This window comes from Paralichthys olivaceus, chromosome 20, assembly GCF_024713975.1.
Source record: "Paralichthys olivaceus isolate ysfri-2021 chromosome 20, ASM2471397v2, whole genome shotgun sequence".
NCBI classification, from domain to species: domain Eukaryota; kingdom Metazoa; phylum Chordata; class Actinopteri; order Pleuronectiformes; family Paralichthyidae; genus Paralichthys; species Paralichthys olivaceus.
In genome coordinates, this window is record NC_091112.1 from 10,454,377 (window position 1) to 10,468,270 (window position 13,894).

Below are 13,894 nucleotides of genomic sequence, written 5' to 3' on the forward strand. Positions count from 1 at the left end.
TCTGTGTTGCATATGAATGTGAAGTGCACAACACTAGTCAGCATGAATTATGGATATTATCTACCAGCAGTGCTGCTCCACATCTTTTTCTTGCCACAAAGTTGGGTCATTTCTCCTCCAATTTACTTTTTATTTTTACTCTACTAGAAGTATGCAGGATAAGTGGAACCCAGCAAACAAGTTTCTATTTGAGGTGCCTTAAGAAAAACTCACATATGATTAGGTTACTATAACATCCAGCTGGGTACTCAAATAACCCAGCATTACATTAAAGGTACTTTAAGTAACCATTTCTTAGGATGAGGTTCCTGGAAGAAACGTCCATAACCTATTAGCTCTGCACAACACAGTGGGTTCCTGCCATAGACTGTATATAAAGATGGAAAACAATTGCTCTCTTTGTTTCTGGATAATGGGAGGAAGTGGAGTTGCATCACGTATCTTTATATATATATATATGTAGAGAGAGTATGGTTCCAGCGAGCAGTTTCTTGTGCTAGAGCTCAGTTCCATTTCAGGATTTGACAATTACCCTTTTTACTCAAGAACTAATGCTTCTCCATTGATCTACAGTGTTTCCCTCACAGTGTAGATAACACACTACTACATAAATTTCTCGATATTTAGTCTAAGGATTTTCATTTCTAACAGGACATTTACATTTTCAATTTTCTCTAACTGATGTTCATGATCACATTTTTGTCTTTCTTTCTCCTCCTTGTCTCCTTCAGTCTCTTCCACACCCCTACCATTCATCTGTCTCTGCACTCGCCCTCCCGCTCTGTGCGTTTGCCTCATCTGTGACTCCAGTCATTACATTGATCTGTGGTTGAACATTCACCCTGACATCTCTAAAGATACAGCGAGTGGGGAAGGCGTGGCTCATCGCACGAAGGATGGATGTTGATGATCGCTCGACTTTGCCGCCTCACATACCATCACTCTGACGTTTTGTCTTAAGACTTTCAGAGGGTCCTGCTGCTCTGTCTTCTGAGGAAGAGGCTATAGTTTCCAATTTAAACTCATTTTTCACAGCACATGCAGAAAATCGCAGGTAAATGGATTAAAGGGCTGAGGTGTTGCACTGGTAACAGAAGCACTCCGGTTGGTATCAGGTGTTAAAGTAAGGAACTTAGTGAAGCACTCAAATCCCATTTAAAACCTTGTGGAAATGTACAGTACATTCAAAGTACAATACGAGGAAAATATCGCCCGGCACTGATGGAGAAGGGAATCAATAATGAATTAAGTGAAACCACTTTTCATCCTAATTTTCTGGGGGCTGCATTAAAACTAAGTGGAGTGTTAACATTTTCTCGATGTGTATCCTCAGCAGTTCTGACCTAATGCAGGATTTTCACCTCAGCACAGGAGGTTATGTTTCCATCTGCGTTTGTTTGTTAGTGAGCAGGATTACGCAAAAAACAGCTGGATGGATTTCCACGAAACTCAGGGAAAGATGCCGTGTTGGTCAGGAACGATTTTGGTGCAGATCCGGATCAGGGTGCAGATCCAGAAAATATTTTTTCATCACTTTCTTCAACATTTTGACCATTTTCCCCAGGAATAATTCATGGCACATTTTGGGAACCAATATCTATGATAGTGTGAACTTTGGTGGAGCTTTATTGAATTTAATGGGGACTGTTGGGCCTACTAAGTGACATTTGAATGTAAGCTATTTTGTATTTTTTAGACAAATCAATTACATGATGTCCAATTAGCAAAAAGTGACCATCACAGTTCCTAAAAACCAAAGTTCAGATTGCACGGTATTCAATCTAAAAAGATATAAAACAGAAAAAGCAGCAGATCTGTACATTGAAGGAGCTGGAACAAACAAAAATGCTTTTTTTCTTAATAGTCAGGGCATGTTGGAACATTTTCATCGTTTTCCCAGAGGAAAAAAATCTGGCACATTTAGGGAACTGATATATGCGAGTGTGTGAAATTTGATAAAATAAAGGGTTAGGGTAAGTGTTAGAGGGTTATTGTTTAATTATATTAAAGCATCTCCAACTCCTGCCACCAGGAGTCAAAAGGACAAAATATATTCTCAGCTCAGAGACACAGCTTTGCTCTGAAGCTTTAACGGCTCCTCTTCACCTTCTCCTGATCTATGAAGCTGTTCCCGACGTAATTGGTTGCAGAAAATTGGCAGCAATTGTAGCAGGTAATACAAAGTGCCTTTAAATCTGCAGTACATGCTGTGCTCATTATGTTTACAAGTCATGACTGCACTGTATTGATTAGAGGAAAATTCCATCCTCGGGTCGTCTCACACTGCTGAGGAGAGACTCATCGTTCTGAGATGCTCGGTGCTTTCCAACAGTGAAATGTTCAAATGAGCTTTTTTATATGTCAGCATCAGAATAGATCTGGGTGTGAGCTAGATATCACTTCCCTAAATATGCCAGATTCTTTTCATCAATATCCTTGAATTATTAGCCGGAATATCTGTGAAAATGTCAAAAAACGCTCTTTCTCACTATGTTACAGAAAATTAGAAAATATTCCTGGATCTGCCCCCTGGCCTGAATTTGCATCAAAATCTATTATGTTCTTCCCTGACCCAGACCACATACTTTCACCAAGTTCTGTGAAAATCCATGCAGCAGTTTTTCTGTAATTAACAGATGGACAGGAATGAAAAACGTAATAACCTCCTTGGCGAAGATACAAATGCACTTTATATTAAAAACAACATTATCTACGTTTAGTTTTCTTTTTTTTGTTTTTAACATGTCCACTATCTTTTATTACAGTTTTCCATAATTTCCTTCCCTTTTCTTCCGCTCTCACCATTGGGAATAATCGACTGCAAAAGTTTGGTCTCTACCTTGTATTGATTTAATAAGCCCTTGGCTCAGCATTGATTCCTTCTCAAAGGGACAAGCTCTTTATGTGCAACCATTTTTCAATAGTGCTTGCCACTCCATTAAATACAGGCAAGACAAAACAATGTTCCCCATTACAGAGCCTGCATCCATGATCAGACAGTGAATGATCTATTGCACAGTGGCTCTCCATACTTAATGAGCTGCAGGGCTGTTAATGGAGTATTCACTGGGAATGCCATTTGCAGACAATTTGAATTGAATGCATATTTTCAATCATGAGAAGAAAAGCACAGGTGCAGCCTGCATTAGGCCAGTAGCTGACATTTAGTGGACAAATGGAAGGAGGAAAGAACAGATCAAATTACAAGCATATTGATGACAATGTCTCTTTTTGTAAACTCAAATTATGTCCTGGTTTCAGTCTTCAGACCTAATCAGGGAAAAATATCACCAGCTGTTCAGAAAATGTATTTCATTGTGTTCAGAGCAACTTTTCTTCTACAGCTCAGAACCACAGTAAGCATGAATTAAATTGTTGGAAATATTTATCGGATTTCGGTAAGAAGACCAGGCTATAAGTAAAAACCTTAGATCAGGCCTATTCAACTAGTGGCCTGTGAGCCAGACCGTTGCTCCTCTAATCTGCCATGTCAGATTCTCTAAATCCGACACATTTAGGGAACTGATATATGCGAATGTGTGAAAATTGATAAAATAAAGGGTTAGGGTAAGTGTTATTGTATCGACTAATGACTTTGTGGAGTTAACACTATGACCTCTCTCTGCTGGCTACTGGTTGGTTGACTCACAGGATCGGGCGGGACTGGAAATCTTCCTGATTCATTCTCTCGGACTGGCGTATCTTCAGGATCTCCGTGTAGCTCAGATTCTGCAGGCGACTCTTGAACTGGTCCAGGGAATTAGGCTTGAGAGTGAGCGCTCGCATTATCTGCTCCCTCACCACCTGCATTACCTGCAGAGGAGAACAGAGACACAGAGGATGAGTGAGGAGAGTCTTTGTATCACGCAGAGATGTTAAAAGTACACTCATGAACTTAAAAGTAACCCCCTCTCTCTATTTTTGGGGGTCTTGGATGCATAAAAGCTTCTGTTCCGTTCCAGACAGGATTAATGATGTGATTTTTCTTTTTTTTTTTCAGAACCAGAGCCTTAAGAGGAAAAGAGCAAAGCAGAATAATTCATCAGTGGCTCCTCAACTGTTCGCCCCAGTATCAAGCGTCAGTGAAATGCATGACAGAACTTTCCTATAATACCCAGGCGAGCTAATACCATTAGTCTGGCTGCAGAAGCACGACATGAGCGATGTTCCGAGTCATCAATCCCACTCAAGGGCTCTTGGTGATCAACGGACTTAACAATACAATGAGAAAGCACTCCGCAACAACACATAAAAACACATCATGCGTATCCAGATCAATTAGCCCGGTGCATATGCATTACAGTCAGGAGGTAATTAAAGTCTACACACACTCTCTCAGCAGTTGGACACAAACACACTCACACACATACACACTCACACACATTATACCGATCCCGTCAATTAAAATAGACCCCAACTGCAAAATACATCATATTGCATTTAAGCAGATAAAATGGGAATAGAATTAGAAAACTGTGAAAAAAGATCAGAAATGACCAGGAGGTTTGTCTGTCTGTGTTCAACAGTCTCTGTATGTACATGCATACCTGTACACGTTTGTACATGTATACATGTATGTTTACATCTGGTGATCTTATAATGTTGCATTTGTTTCGTGTTGACCTTAGAAAGCATTTTGTGCTTATTTGCTTGAAAACTGTACTATAAAATTATTACTATTCATATCGTGAAACATCTGATCTAAATAAACTAAACAATACATCACAAAGAAGAAAATCAAATCTTACTAATTTGCTGACATTTGAAGCATCACTTAGTACAGAGCAGCTTCTCCAGTTGAGTAGAAATGGGTATTAAGGCTAATAAATTGAGATTTTCTTTCACCCTGAATGAGACTAAAACCTGGGACCAAACAAATCAAGGGTCCACACACAAAACTACTCAAACTTATAGTTTATCATGTTTGTTGGATAGTTAGCAGAATTACACCAAACCTATAGGGCTGCACCACAAACAAAGTCTTTTTTCCACATTTTTTGACTTGGCGAAATAGGCCATTGGTGGAGCTTTGTGTTGTGTGCCCTTTAAGATATGTCAGCACTACATTGTGTGTGATTCTTTATGTTTGTGGGTAAAGGAAAAAAAACAAAACAATCACCTCAAGCTTCAGCATGCGTAATAACTCCTGACCTGATATCTGCGATGACAGCTGCTTCCCTTTGGCTTTGGAGTCTGACAAGTGATTTGCATTTTGCATTGTCAGGACAGGACAAATATAGGACAAATATAACTCAGACAGATTCTTTGTTTGTGAAGGTATCCAATTTAACTCACAAGAGAATTGACTGAGAGCAGACGTCGCTGCGAATGTGCTTCAAACAAACCGAAACAGCCCCTGAAACTGCGGGTTTCTTGTAAAAACTGGGGGCAGTTTGCAGAGCTTGGGCTGCAGCAGATCTGTAAATCCTGCAAACGTTATATCTTTAAGAATAAACTTGACATGGCTTCTTCACATTTCTTTTGTCGAGCTGAGCGGTGGCGTTGCAGTGGCTGCAGACCGGGTGGTGGCAGACGTGACGAGCAGCCCTGACAGTGGATCAGCCTTGTTAGCGGCTGCCTCTGGGCCTGTGAATGCTGATTCACTGGATGAGATGATACTGAGGTGACAGAAAGAAATAGACCGCCTCCCCCTCTGTTCCCTCTAAGTTTGCTCTGTTGTATTTTTCTCCTCTCTTTGCTTGAGTTGTTTATCAAATGCTCCAAGACTTGCAAGTATTTCCAGCCTCTGCAAACTCACTTCCTCACAGTTCAATGACTATTGTATTAAGAGACAACAATGATGGTGTTTCACGTTTGTCTATTTACACATGAGCAGAAAACCTCCCTTATAATTGGCCTGTTCTCCTGTTCTGCACAATTCAGTTTCATCTCCTCAGCTTTTACAACTGTGCCAAAACCCAGTGAGCCACGATCCCAAATAAAGTCTTATGTAATATTGTTCTTGTGTATGTGTGTATGTGTGTTTGTGTGCGTGTATGTGTGTTCACTGCAAGATGATTACTCATCAACTCGCAAACCTCTGGACGCTCACAAGTCAGACTAAAGTCAGAGGCTGAGAGTATTAAAGTAAGAAGCGGCTGAAAATTAAACATCTCCAGGACAAACCTTGCCCTAGCACTAAAAATGCAGAAAAACTCACAACAACAGAGGCGATCAAAGATAATCCTGTTAAATCAGTGTTAGATTTGCTGTGTTTGAATGTATAAATAAGTGGTGGAGACTCTCAGCGCTCTTGGTGATGTTGGGGCTGAACAGTGAGAGCAAAACAGGGATCTGATTATAATACTCAGCTCTGACCTTAAAAAAACCAAAAAAAAACAAAAGATTTTTAACAAATGGGACTATTTGACCTTGAATAATAAACACATGCTCAAGCCAGAATGGTGGTCATAGAGCGCATCCTTCTGCCAAGCCCCAAGAATCCCCTTGTTTGGGGCTTAGCACACTCATAGATATCAGTTCCCTAAACATCCGTACATTATTCCCTGTGAAATTGCGTGAAATTATAAAAAAACCCCACCCTCGTTTGACAAGTTCTTTCTTGGCCCATGTATGACCTTTCCACAAAGTTGAATGAAAATCTATTATCTGCATAATCCTGCGGACAAACCAACCAACCGACCAACGGATGGGGGTGAAAACATAACCTGCTGGGTGGTGGTACAAAGGGAAAACTGCAGAAATATAGGTTTATTTAGCATTAATGTAATAGTCTTTAAGCTTAGATTCAGGAGCTGCTGAGAGCAAAGCTGCAGTTGAGCTCTAGAATTAGTTTTAGTGAGATTAGGATCTTGTGTAACCCTGATTTACTTGCTAAGCTCAGACACAAACCCAGACCAGCGCACACGATGTCTTCTCTAATCTGATCCCCATCAAACAGGTATTAAGGCTGATACAGAACATTAGGGACTGAGCACAAGTACCAGTGTGGATCAGGATTTCAGTTCAGAAGCACTATTCTGTTCAGACATAAAGTCTCTGAAAGCAGATGTTAAACCTCATTATCATTCTCAAAATAACCCTGACAGCATCGTAGAAGACATAATGAGATACAAAGACATGAGATGAGGGGGGGAGGGATGTCCACCACTGCTGCAGTTTAACATCTGACAATACAATCAGAGAAAAAGCTGAATGATTTATGATTTCTTCATGAAGACGATCACTTTTACTTTGTTCCTACACTCATGGATCTTCATCATGTTTCAGCAGCACAACAGAGTAAGAATGCAGCCTCTAGAGGGCGTAGGTCAACACTTTCCCTCTCTACCAGTCAAGACTTGCTCTGGGTCGAGTGTCCAGATGAGATGCAGGCTTGTTGAAGCTGGTAGTAAGAAGGAGGAGTTTGTCTTTTCATTTGGTTCATACATGCACACAGACCAAGGCTGTCATTTTTTATTTGAAATTCAAACATTCATTCAAATGTGGGGGGAAAAATTCATATTCGATATGAAATGACCCATTCAACTAAATATTTAGGTTAGAAGCAGATCATTCAGACAGTCTTAAGTAGTTTGTGTTGTGCTACAGCAGAGGGCCATCACTATTGGCTAGACATATTGCATGCCCTCTTGACTTAAAGGTTCAGTGTGTAGAATTTAGGGAAATCTAGGGTGAAGTTGCATGCTGCAGCTAATTACCCTTCACCTCAACCTCCCCTAGATCCCTTTCGCCTAAATCTTAGAGCGAATTTTGTGTCATGTCAAATTTGTTCAAACTTGATTTTTGGAAAACTGACAGCCCTTATACAGACAGACATCCATTCCTTCCTCAGCTGTAACGACTAGGAACATATTTATCTAAACGCTCACGGCTGACTCTGTGCAAGGCCGTTTTCTGTCCTCTGTCCTTGTCTGCGCCTCTCTGTATCCTCTAAGTCATATTTTTCATGGGGAGAAAAAGGTGTCCGCCTAACAGCAGATTTACAATCCCCAGGACTGAACTTTCAGCCGCAGCCTCCCCGAGCTCCTGCTCCCCCCGCTAAGCTGAAAAACATCCAGACGAATGGAAGAAGCTGCGGCTTGCAATCAAGCTGGGAGAGATTCATCACTCCTGTCCTGTCCACTACTTTTAATCACAGCTTCACCCAGTCACCGATCATAAATTTTCACACACATCCCCTCGCTTATAATCCTGATAATTAAGCCTCAAATCAATTTATTTTCCCATTAAGATTACAAATGGTCTGTCAGAGCATCACGAAGGAGCATTATTCCCTTAAGAAGCAATTTAAAAATTATACGGCACTAAAAACAAAGGCTGAGCTTTGATGACCTCAGTTTTAGCTGTAATGTGGAGCAGATTGTAAACAACAAGAAACACTCTCCTATTTAAAAAGGCAGCTCTCTCATTGGTCACCTGCAGTTTCCCTTCCAACCGGATCCTGGTCTCCGGAGAGCGACTGACGCTCAGCCCCGATGTTTCAGCAGAGCCCGTCCCAGGGGAATGTTCATTAATATGCCTTGTTTGCAGTCATGTCTCTGGCAGGAAAACAATCCTGTTGGCCCATGTGGCTGCACTCATGCTAATTAACACTGCGAATATTCATCACATTCAAAACGAACACATGGTCCTTTCACAGCAGGGCGGGCAGTGGAGGGGGCCATTATGAATATTTTATCCTCATCCATCTTTTTCATGTGCTGATTGCTCAGAGAGCACCTTGGCAGAGGTGAGATGTCGTCAGCACTGAAACTTTGCATGAGCTCACTCTCTCACAGGATAAATATAGGTGTAGGTTTGCGCTGGCGTCACCTCAGCTACACTCTGAATGATCTATGTGAACAACTCTTTGTCTTGTGTTCTTCTCGTTGATCCGAGATTGATCGCTTCTATCTTGTCCACCTTTTATTTCTGCCTCTTTCCCTCGCACGCTCCCTAATCTCTCCCAGACAACAGGCCATCATTCTTTCTTGCAGCTCCTTCACAGGGGGAAGTTAGAAGGCAGACCGAGTGTCGGCAAAAGTAATTAAAACGCTGTCCCACGAGCCATCTAGTACATGTAATGAAGAGATGGCTGCAGCGACTCGTCAGCCACACTCCCTCACCCTCCTCTTTCTTTCACTTTCTCCTCAAACGGGACAGTCGGGCAGTTCCTTTCTCCTGGTGTCGCCTCGCCATCCATCATTGACAACGTGTCAGCCATAACAAATTGCCGTGCCCTTCTCGGCGACCAATCGACTGTCGCCACTGCTCCATTTACCTAAGAGGATGCTAATGACATCATTTACCAGCTGCCAGTCAAACGCTCATCTGCCACTCAAAACCAAGGCAGAGAAATCTGGGGACTGTGATGCAGAGAATCTTTGGTGGGTAAATAATAAGGCTGTAATCACAGAGTAATGACTTTGCTGATATTCGTTGAAAGCAATCAAAAAGTCAATCTCACGTGGTGATAATGGGAGCACCGTGAAAATATATGCCCGCTTGCACACATAGGCAAGGAAAAAAAAAAATCACACAAACAAAGGCAACACGCACTCTACTGTCAGAGGCCTGCTTTTTTAAAATCCAGACAAAAAGAGAATACAGGGAATCCATTTCTGCGCTATTGAAATGATAATTACATGTTCCCTCCTCGCCACAATGTCTCACATTCAATTAATAATAATAATCTTCATATTTGATGTCATTAAAAATAAAACAATACCATGGAGATGGACAGGAAAGCACGCCTGTGTCTTATCACGCTGCACAGAGTGAGACGAGGCTGCTACGTGTTGTATTAAATTTAGAAGCTAAAAAAAATGCATCGAGTGAAAACAGTGCTTTTGGAAGCTTACAGGACTGAAAACAATTAACAAACTTGTGGTTGGAGATCAGTGACTCTCATACCAAACTTAAGACAGTGCTCCACATGTCACCACATGTCAAAGTAACAGACAACTGTGATTTTAACCTTGAGTACAGTGTTGTCAACTCAAGAGCAAATCAAGTATTAAATTAAAAAGGACTCAAAAACTATGGAGACACAATGTATCAGTCCCCTCTGGTTTCCTTTTTCATAACACTAATCTATTCCAACAATGCCAACTGTGCTGGTTTTTGCCATCCATCACCCCCTGGTCTGTGCAAGAGGAACGTGTGAGGAGGCACAATAAGACACAGAGCTCCGTCTGACAGGCGTTAGACAGCACACACACCACGGCCTTGCTTTGGTCACAACACAGTGTCGTGCTTCAAACGCTTCCCACTGGTTTGGACAACAACAACAACAAAAAGCTTGAGCTGAAACAACAGTGCAACCTGCTGCTGTGCATGTCAGCTGTCGTGGGCGTCATAGATATGGGGGGAAATTGTAAGTATAGATGGTGACAGATGCGTTCACCATTGCAAAATCAATATGGATCAGTTTATGGATAGTGTAGACATAAGTGTTCATCCTTTAATAACACAGAGACAATGAGTTTATTAGGTAGATCCATCCATCCATATACAGCTCATCTTTTGAGTGTCGCAGGACAATCTAGAGACAAAATCCACCTGACACCAATGGGAGGAAGCCAAACCTAGAGAACATGAAAGCTCCAAACCGAAAGGCCTCAAGGAACCAGGAACCGTCTTGTTGTGAGGAAACAGTGTCACAACCGCAACACCGTACCTCCCTGATTGAAAAACCCACTAACATCTGGCTTTTGTCCACAAAGGAAATAGTCAAATGACTCTGCAGTAGACACGGCTCGATGGAAGCAAGACACCCAGGTGAGCACACTAATTTGGCAAGACAGAGAGGTGAGAGAGCAAAACAAAACAAAAAGCTAAACTCCAGCCAAAATTATATAGACTGGGCAGATGTACTGTTGGCTGAAGTTTTAATAATTATGCTCTTAGAATTTTCAGCACTATGCCAATGTAATTCTATGTCAAATATGTTTAAGAATGGTTGATGTGCATATGCATGTTCATGCTAAACAAGATGGTGTCAGGGTGAGAGTACAAAGAAGGTATGAATTCTGCACAGCCAGATTCCCAGATTACATTCAGCATATTCAGCTTTTGTCTGTTAAGACTCTTTTGACAACGCTTTCATGGCTTAGTGTTGAGTCTGCTGAGAGCAAGTAGTGAGGAGCCACTTTCATCCATTAAAATTTCAATTATGTATCTACCCTCCACAGCTCCGACGTAAGAAGTCACTGTATCTGGATATTTCAATTAAATAAAATAGAGCGGTGAGGGGGTGAATGTAACTAAGAAAGTGCTGTGAAAAGCAACTCTTTTCTCTCTGAGTGAAAGCCTCGGGGACCTGTTTAACAGCATTACTGCGCCACAAAGAACAGCACACACTGCACTGTAGGCAAGTAAGATACACATGCACTCAATGTACATACTCATCCTTTAAATACACTAATTTGTTCTTCTGACGCATGCATTATGCAGAATGAACATGCGCCAACACACCAAACAAAACTACTATTGACTAATCCATGTAAATTCCCAGTATCGCCATGTACACACACAAAACCCATCTGGAGACTCCTTCCATCAATCCTCCTCTTCGCTCTGCATGAGTGATGCAGATCAATGCCAGCTGTTGCTGCTAAGTGTTGTTGTTGCCACACCAGCACTGTGCGGACAAACAAGATATCACAGGAGCTCTTTCCCAACAGCAACCCGCTCCACCTGAGGTGCAGTGTGGCCTATATGGAAGACTGGAGTGCAAAGCCACCTGGGAAATCTCCATTTAGGGTTAGTCTATCATAAAACGCTGATTAAAGCCAAGTGGTGACCTTGGTTTGTGCACAGCAGCACATCAATGAGTGTTTTATTGTGACACAGTTGCTGCAGAAAATAAAAATGAACGTTATATATTAATTGTCTCAGGAGGAATGAGCAAATTGGCTGTGATTAAACATCTATTCAACGGCATCTAAACAGGTATTATTACATTATAAGAAATAACTCATCAGGGAGCAGCAGCATCCTGGTGGTTACAGATGATGCATCATTGCTGGGTAGAAAGATGATATAAAGAGTAACTTTTTAATGCATTTTAATAATCAGCCTCTGATTCAAGTTGCCCTGGGAAACTAATTCATTCAGGTACTCCATAAAAAATGCAAACATCATCCATTTAGGTCAGTTGCAGGGGTTCTGCAGCAAAAATGCAAGTTTGACATTGCACAGAGCGAGACCATTCTGCTTATAGAGAGAGCTGCTGCATTTTCCAGCAGGTTTTGCTGCAAATACATTGATTCTCACAACGTGCAGTGGGATTCAGGGATTGTTCTGTCTGAGCCAACTGGGACTTGATTGAGAATCTCAAACATGGTGGAAAATATCAAGCAGGATGAGAAAAAACAGATAAAAACAACAATAATTCTTTAATGATACTTGAGATTATTTAGTCCAGTGTACTCCTCAGCATCCTACATTGTAAGCAGTTCTGTAAGATGATATGTTGCTCTTGATTCTGCACACTATTTGCTCTAAAGTTTTAATGGCATTAACACTCTAGCCTCTGGGGACAATGCTTTGGGGCTTCCGGTGTAGACAGATATCCAGGCCATGGCTCCGTCTTCAGTTCATCGTACATGTTTACTGTCTAACAAGTTTCTTTAATCACAGGTTAATATTTCTCCACAAAAAACACAAACAGTTTTTGTGGGAGTTTTAGGTCCAGATAACATGTTGGCTAAACTCTATTAACATCTGTTAATGGTCGATAGACGATGCATTTCAGTCAGTGTGCTCCTTCTGACTGAAATGCATCTCCACATGAATTTACCTGCGGGCAACCAAAGCCTGCTTAAACATGATTGGTCAAACTGAAAACAGAAATCAGAAGGCTTCAGGCACCACAATGCTGTCCCTTGCCTACAGATAGAGATGAGACAATATTCAGCGTGAGTGTGAATTTGACGCAGCCCTCTTCTTTTGGTAGAAGTTCAGAAAATAGTGATCGAAGGCAGAAAATTCTGATGAATAAACATGCATTTGTCTCCCTTCCTGACATGCAACATCACCCAAAAGATACATCAAAAACTGATTACTGTATGAAACCATTTTCCAGCATGCATCCACAATAAGTCACACCCACACACGAGAGCCTTTGACTTGTCTAAAATACATATTGTGAACTGCAAAAAAAAAAGGATTACGCTCGCCCAAACACACACAAGTCTTCATCAATGCACACTCACTTATAAACAAATAAACAGACCAAGATAAATGTATAGATAAACAAATAACTCCATTAAAAGACAAAATTAGAGCTTACTCGTCTTTCCCCTGCTGATTTCTAGGGAGCTGCTGTTTCGATGAGACAACAGCATCATTATCTTGATCCACAACAAAAGCAAAATGTTAGCTCTGCATCTCTGCTCATGCGACTGATGGTTTGATGCTAATGGCTGACGATCTCCCTGGTCTGATTAGTAAGCGTGGCTTTGGCGTTGTCAGTGTGAGTGGGCCAACGCTGCCTGAGATCAGAGATCCCCCCTTTAGGGCACACACAGAAACACACACTCATGAAAAAAACAAAGAGGTCCCTGCACAGACACAAAGCTTGGCATCCACCCCTCTGCTCTTGCTGCACACTTGCATATAAAGAACATACAGGCAAAAACAACACATACGCGGCACATGTGCATGCTCCCACAGTGCTGATACACAAGTGTAGAAACACAACAAGGTTTTGCTTTATGTAAAAAGATAAAGCAAAACCTTGTTGAGGGAGTGGGAGGGTGAGGCAGCCAGGCAGAGAGATATAAATAGCCTGTCTGAATTCAACAATAGAGGTGGAGGGGGGTCGAGAGACACGAATGAGGAGGTGGAAAAAGAGAGAGAGAGCACGAGGGAGAAAGAGAGAGACAAAAAAAAGAAATATAATGGACTATGGGGATGGAAAGAGGTGTGGAGAGATTTAGGCAATGGG

The 13,894-nt window shown here is 41.5% G+C and overlaps 1 protein-coding gene across 10 annotated transcripts in view; it reads right to left on the reverse strand.

Annotated features, from left to right (window-relative positions):
• The window catches only part of elmo1 (engulfment and cell motility 1 (ced-12 homolog, C. elegans)), a 96,533-nt gene that overhangs the window by 10,155 nt on the left and 72,484 nt on the right, over positions 1-13,894 (reverse strand). For all 10 annotated transcript variants that reach the window (XM_069515760.1, XM_069515764.1, XM_069515758.1 and 7 more), the window contains one exon: positions 3,650-3,813. In XM_069515760.1, coding sequence (XP_069371861.1) covers positions 3,650-3,813 — 164 coding nt within the window. The remainder of the gene's footprint in view (positions 1-3,649; positions 3,814-13,894) is intronic.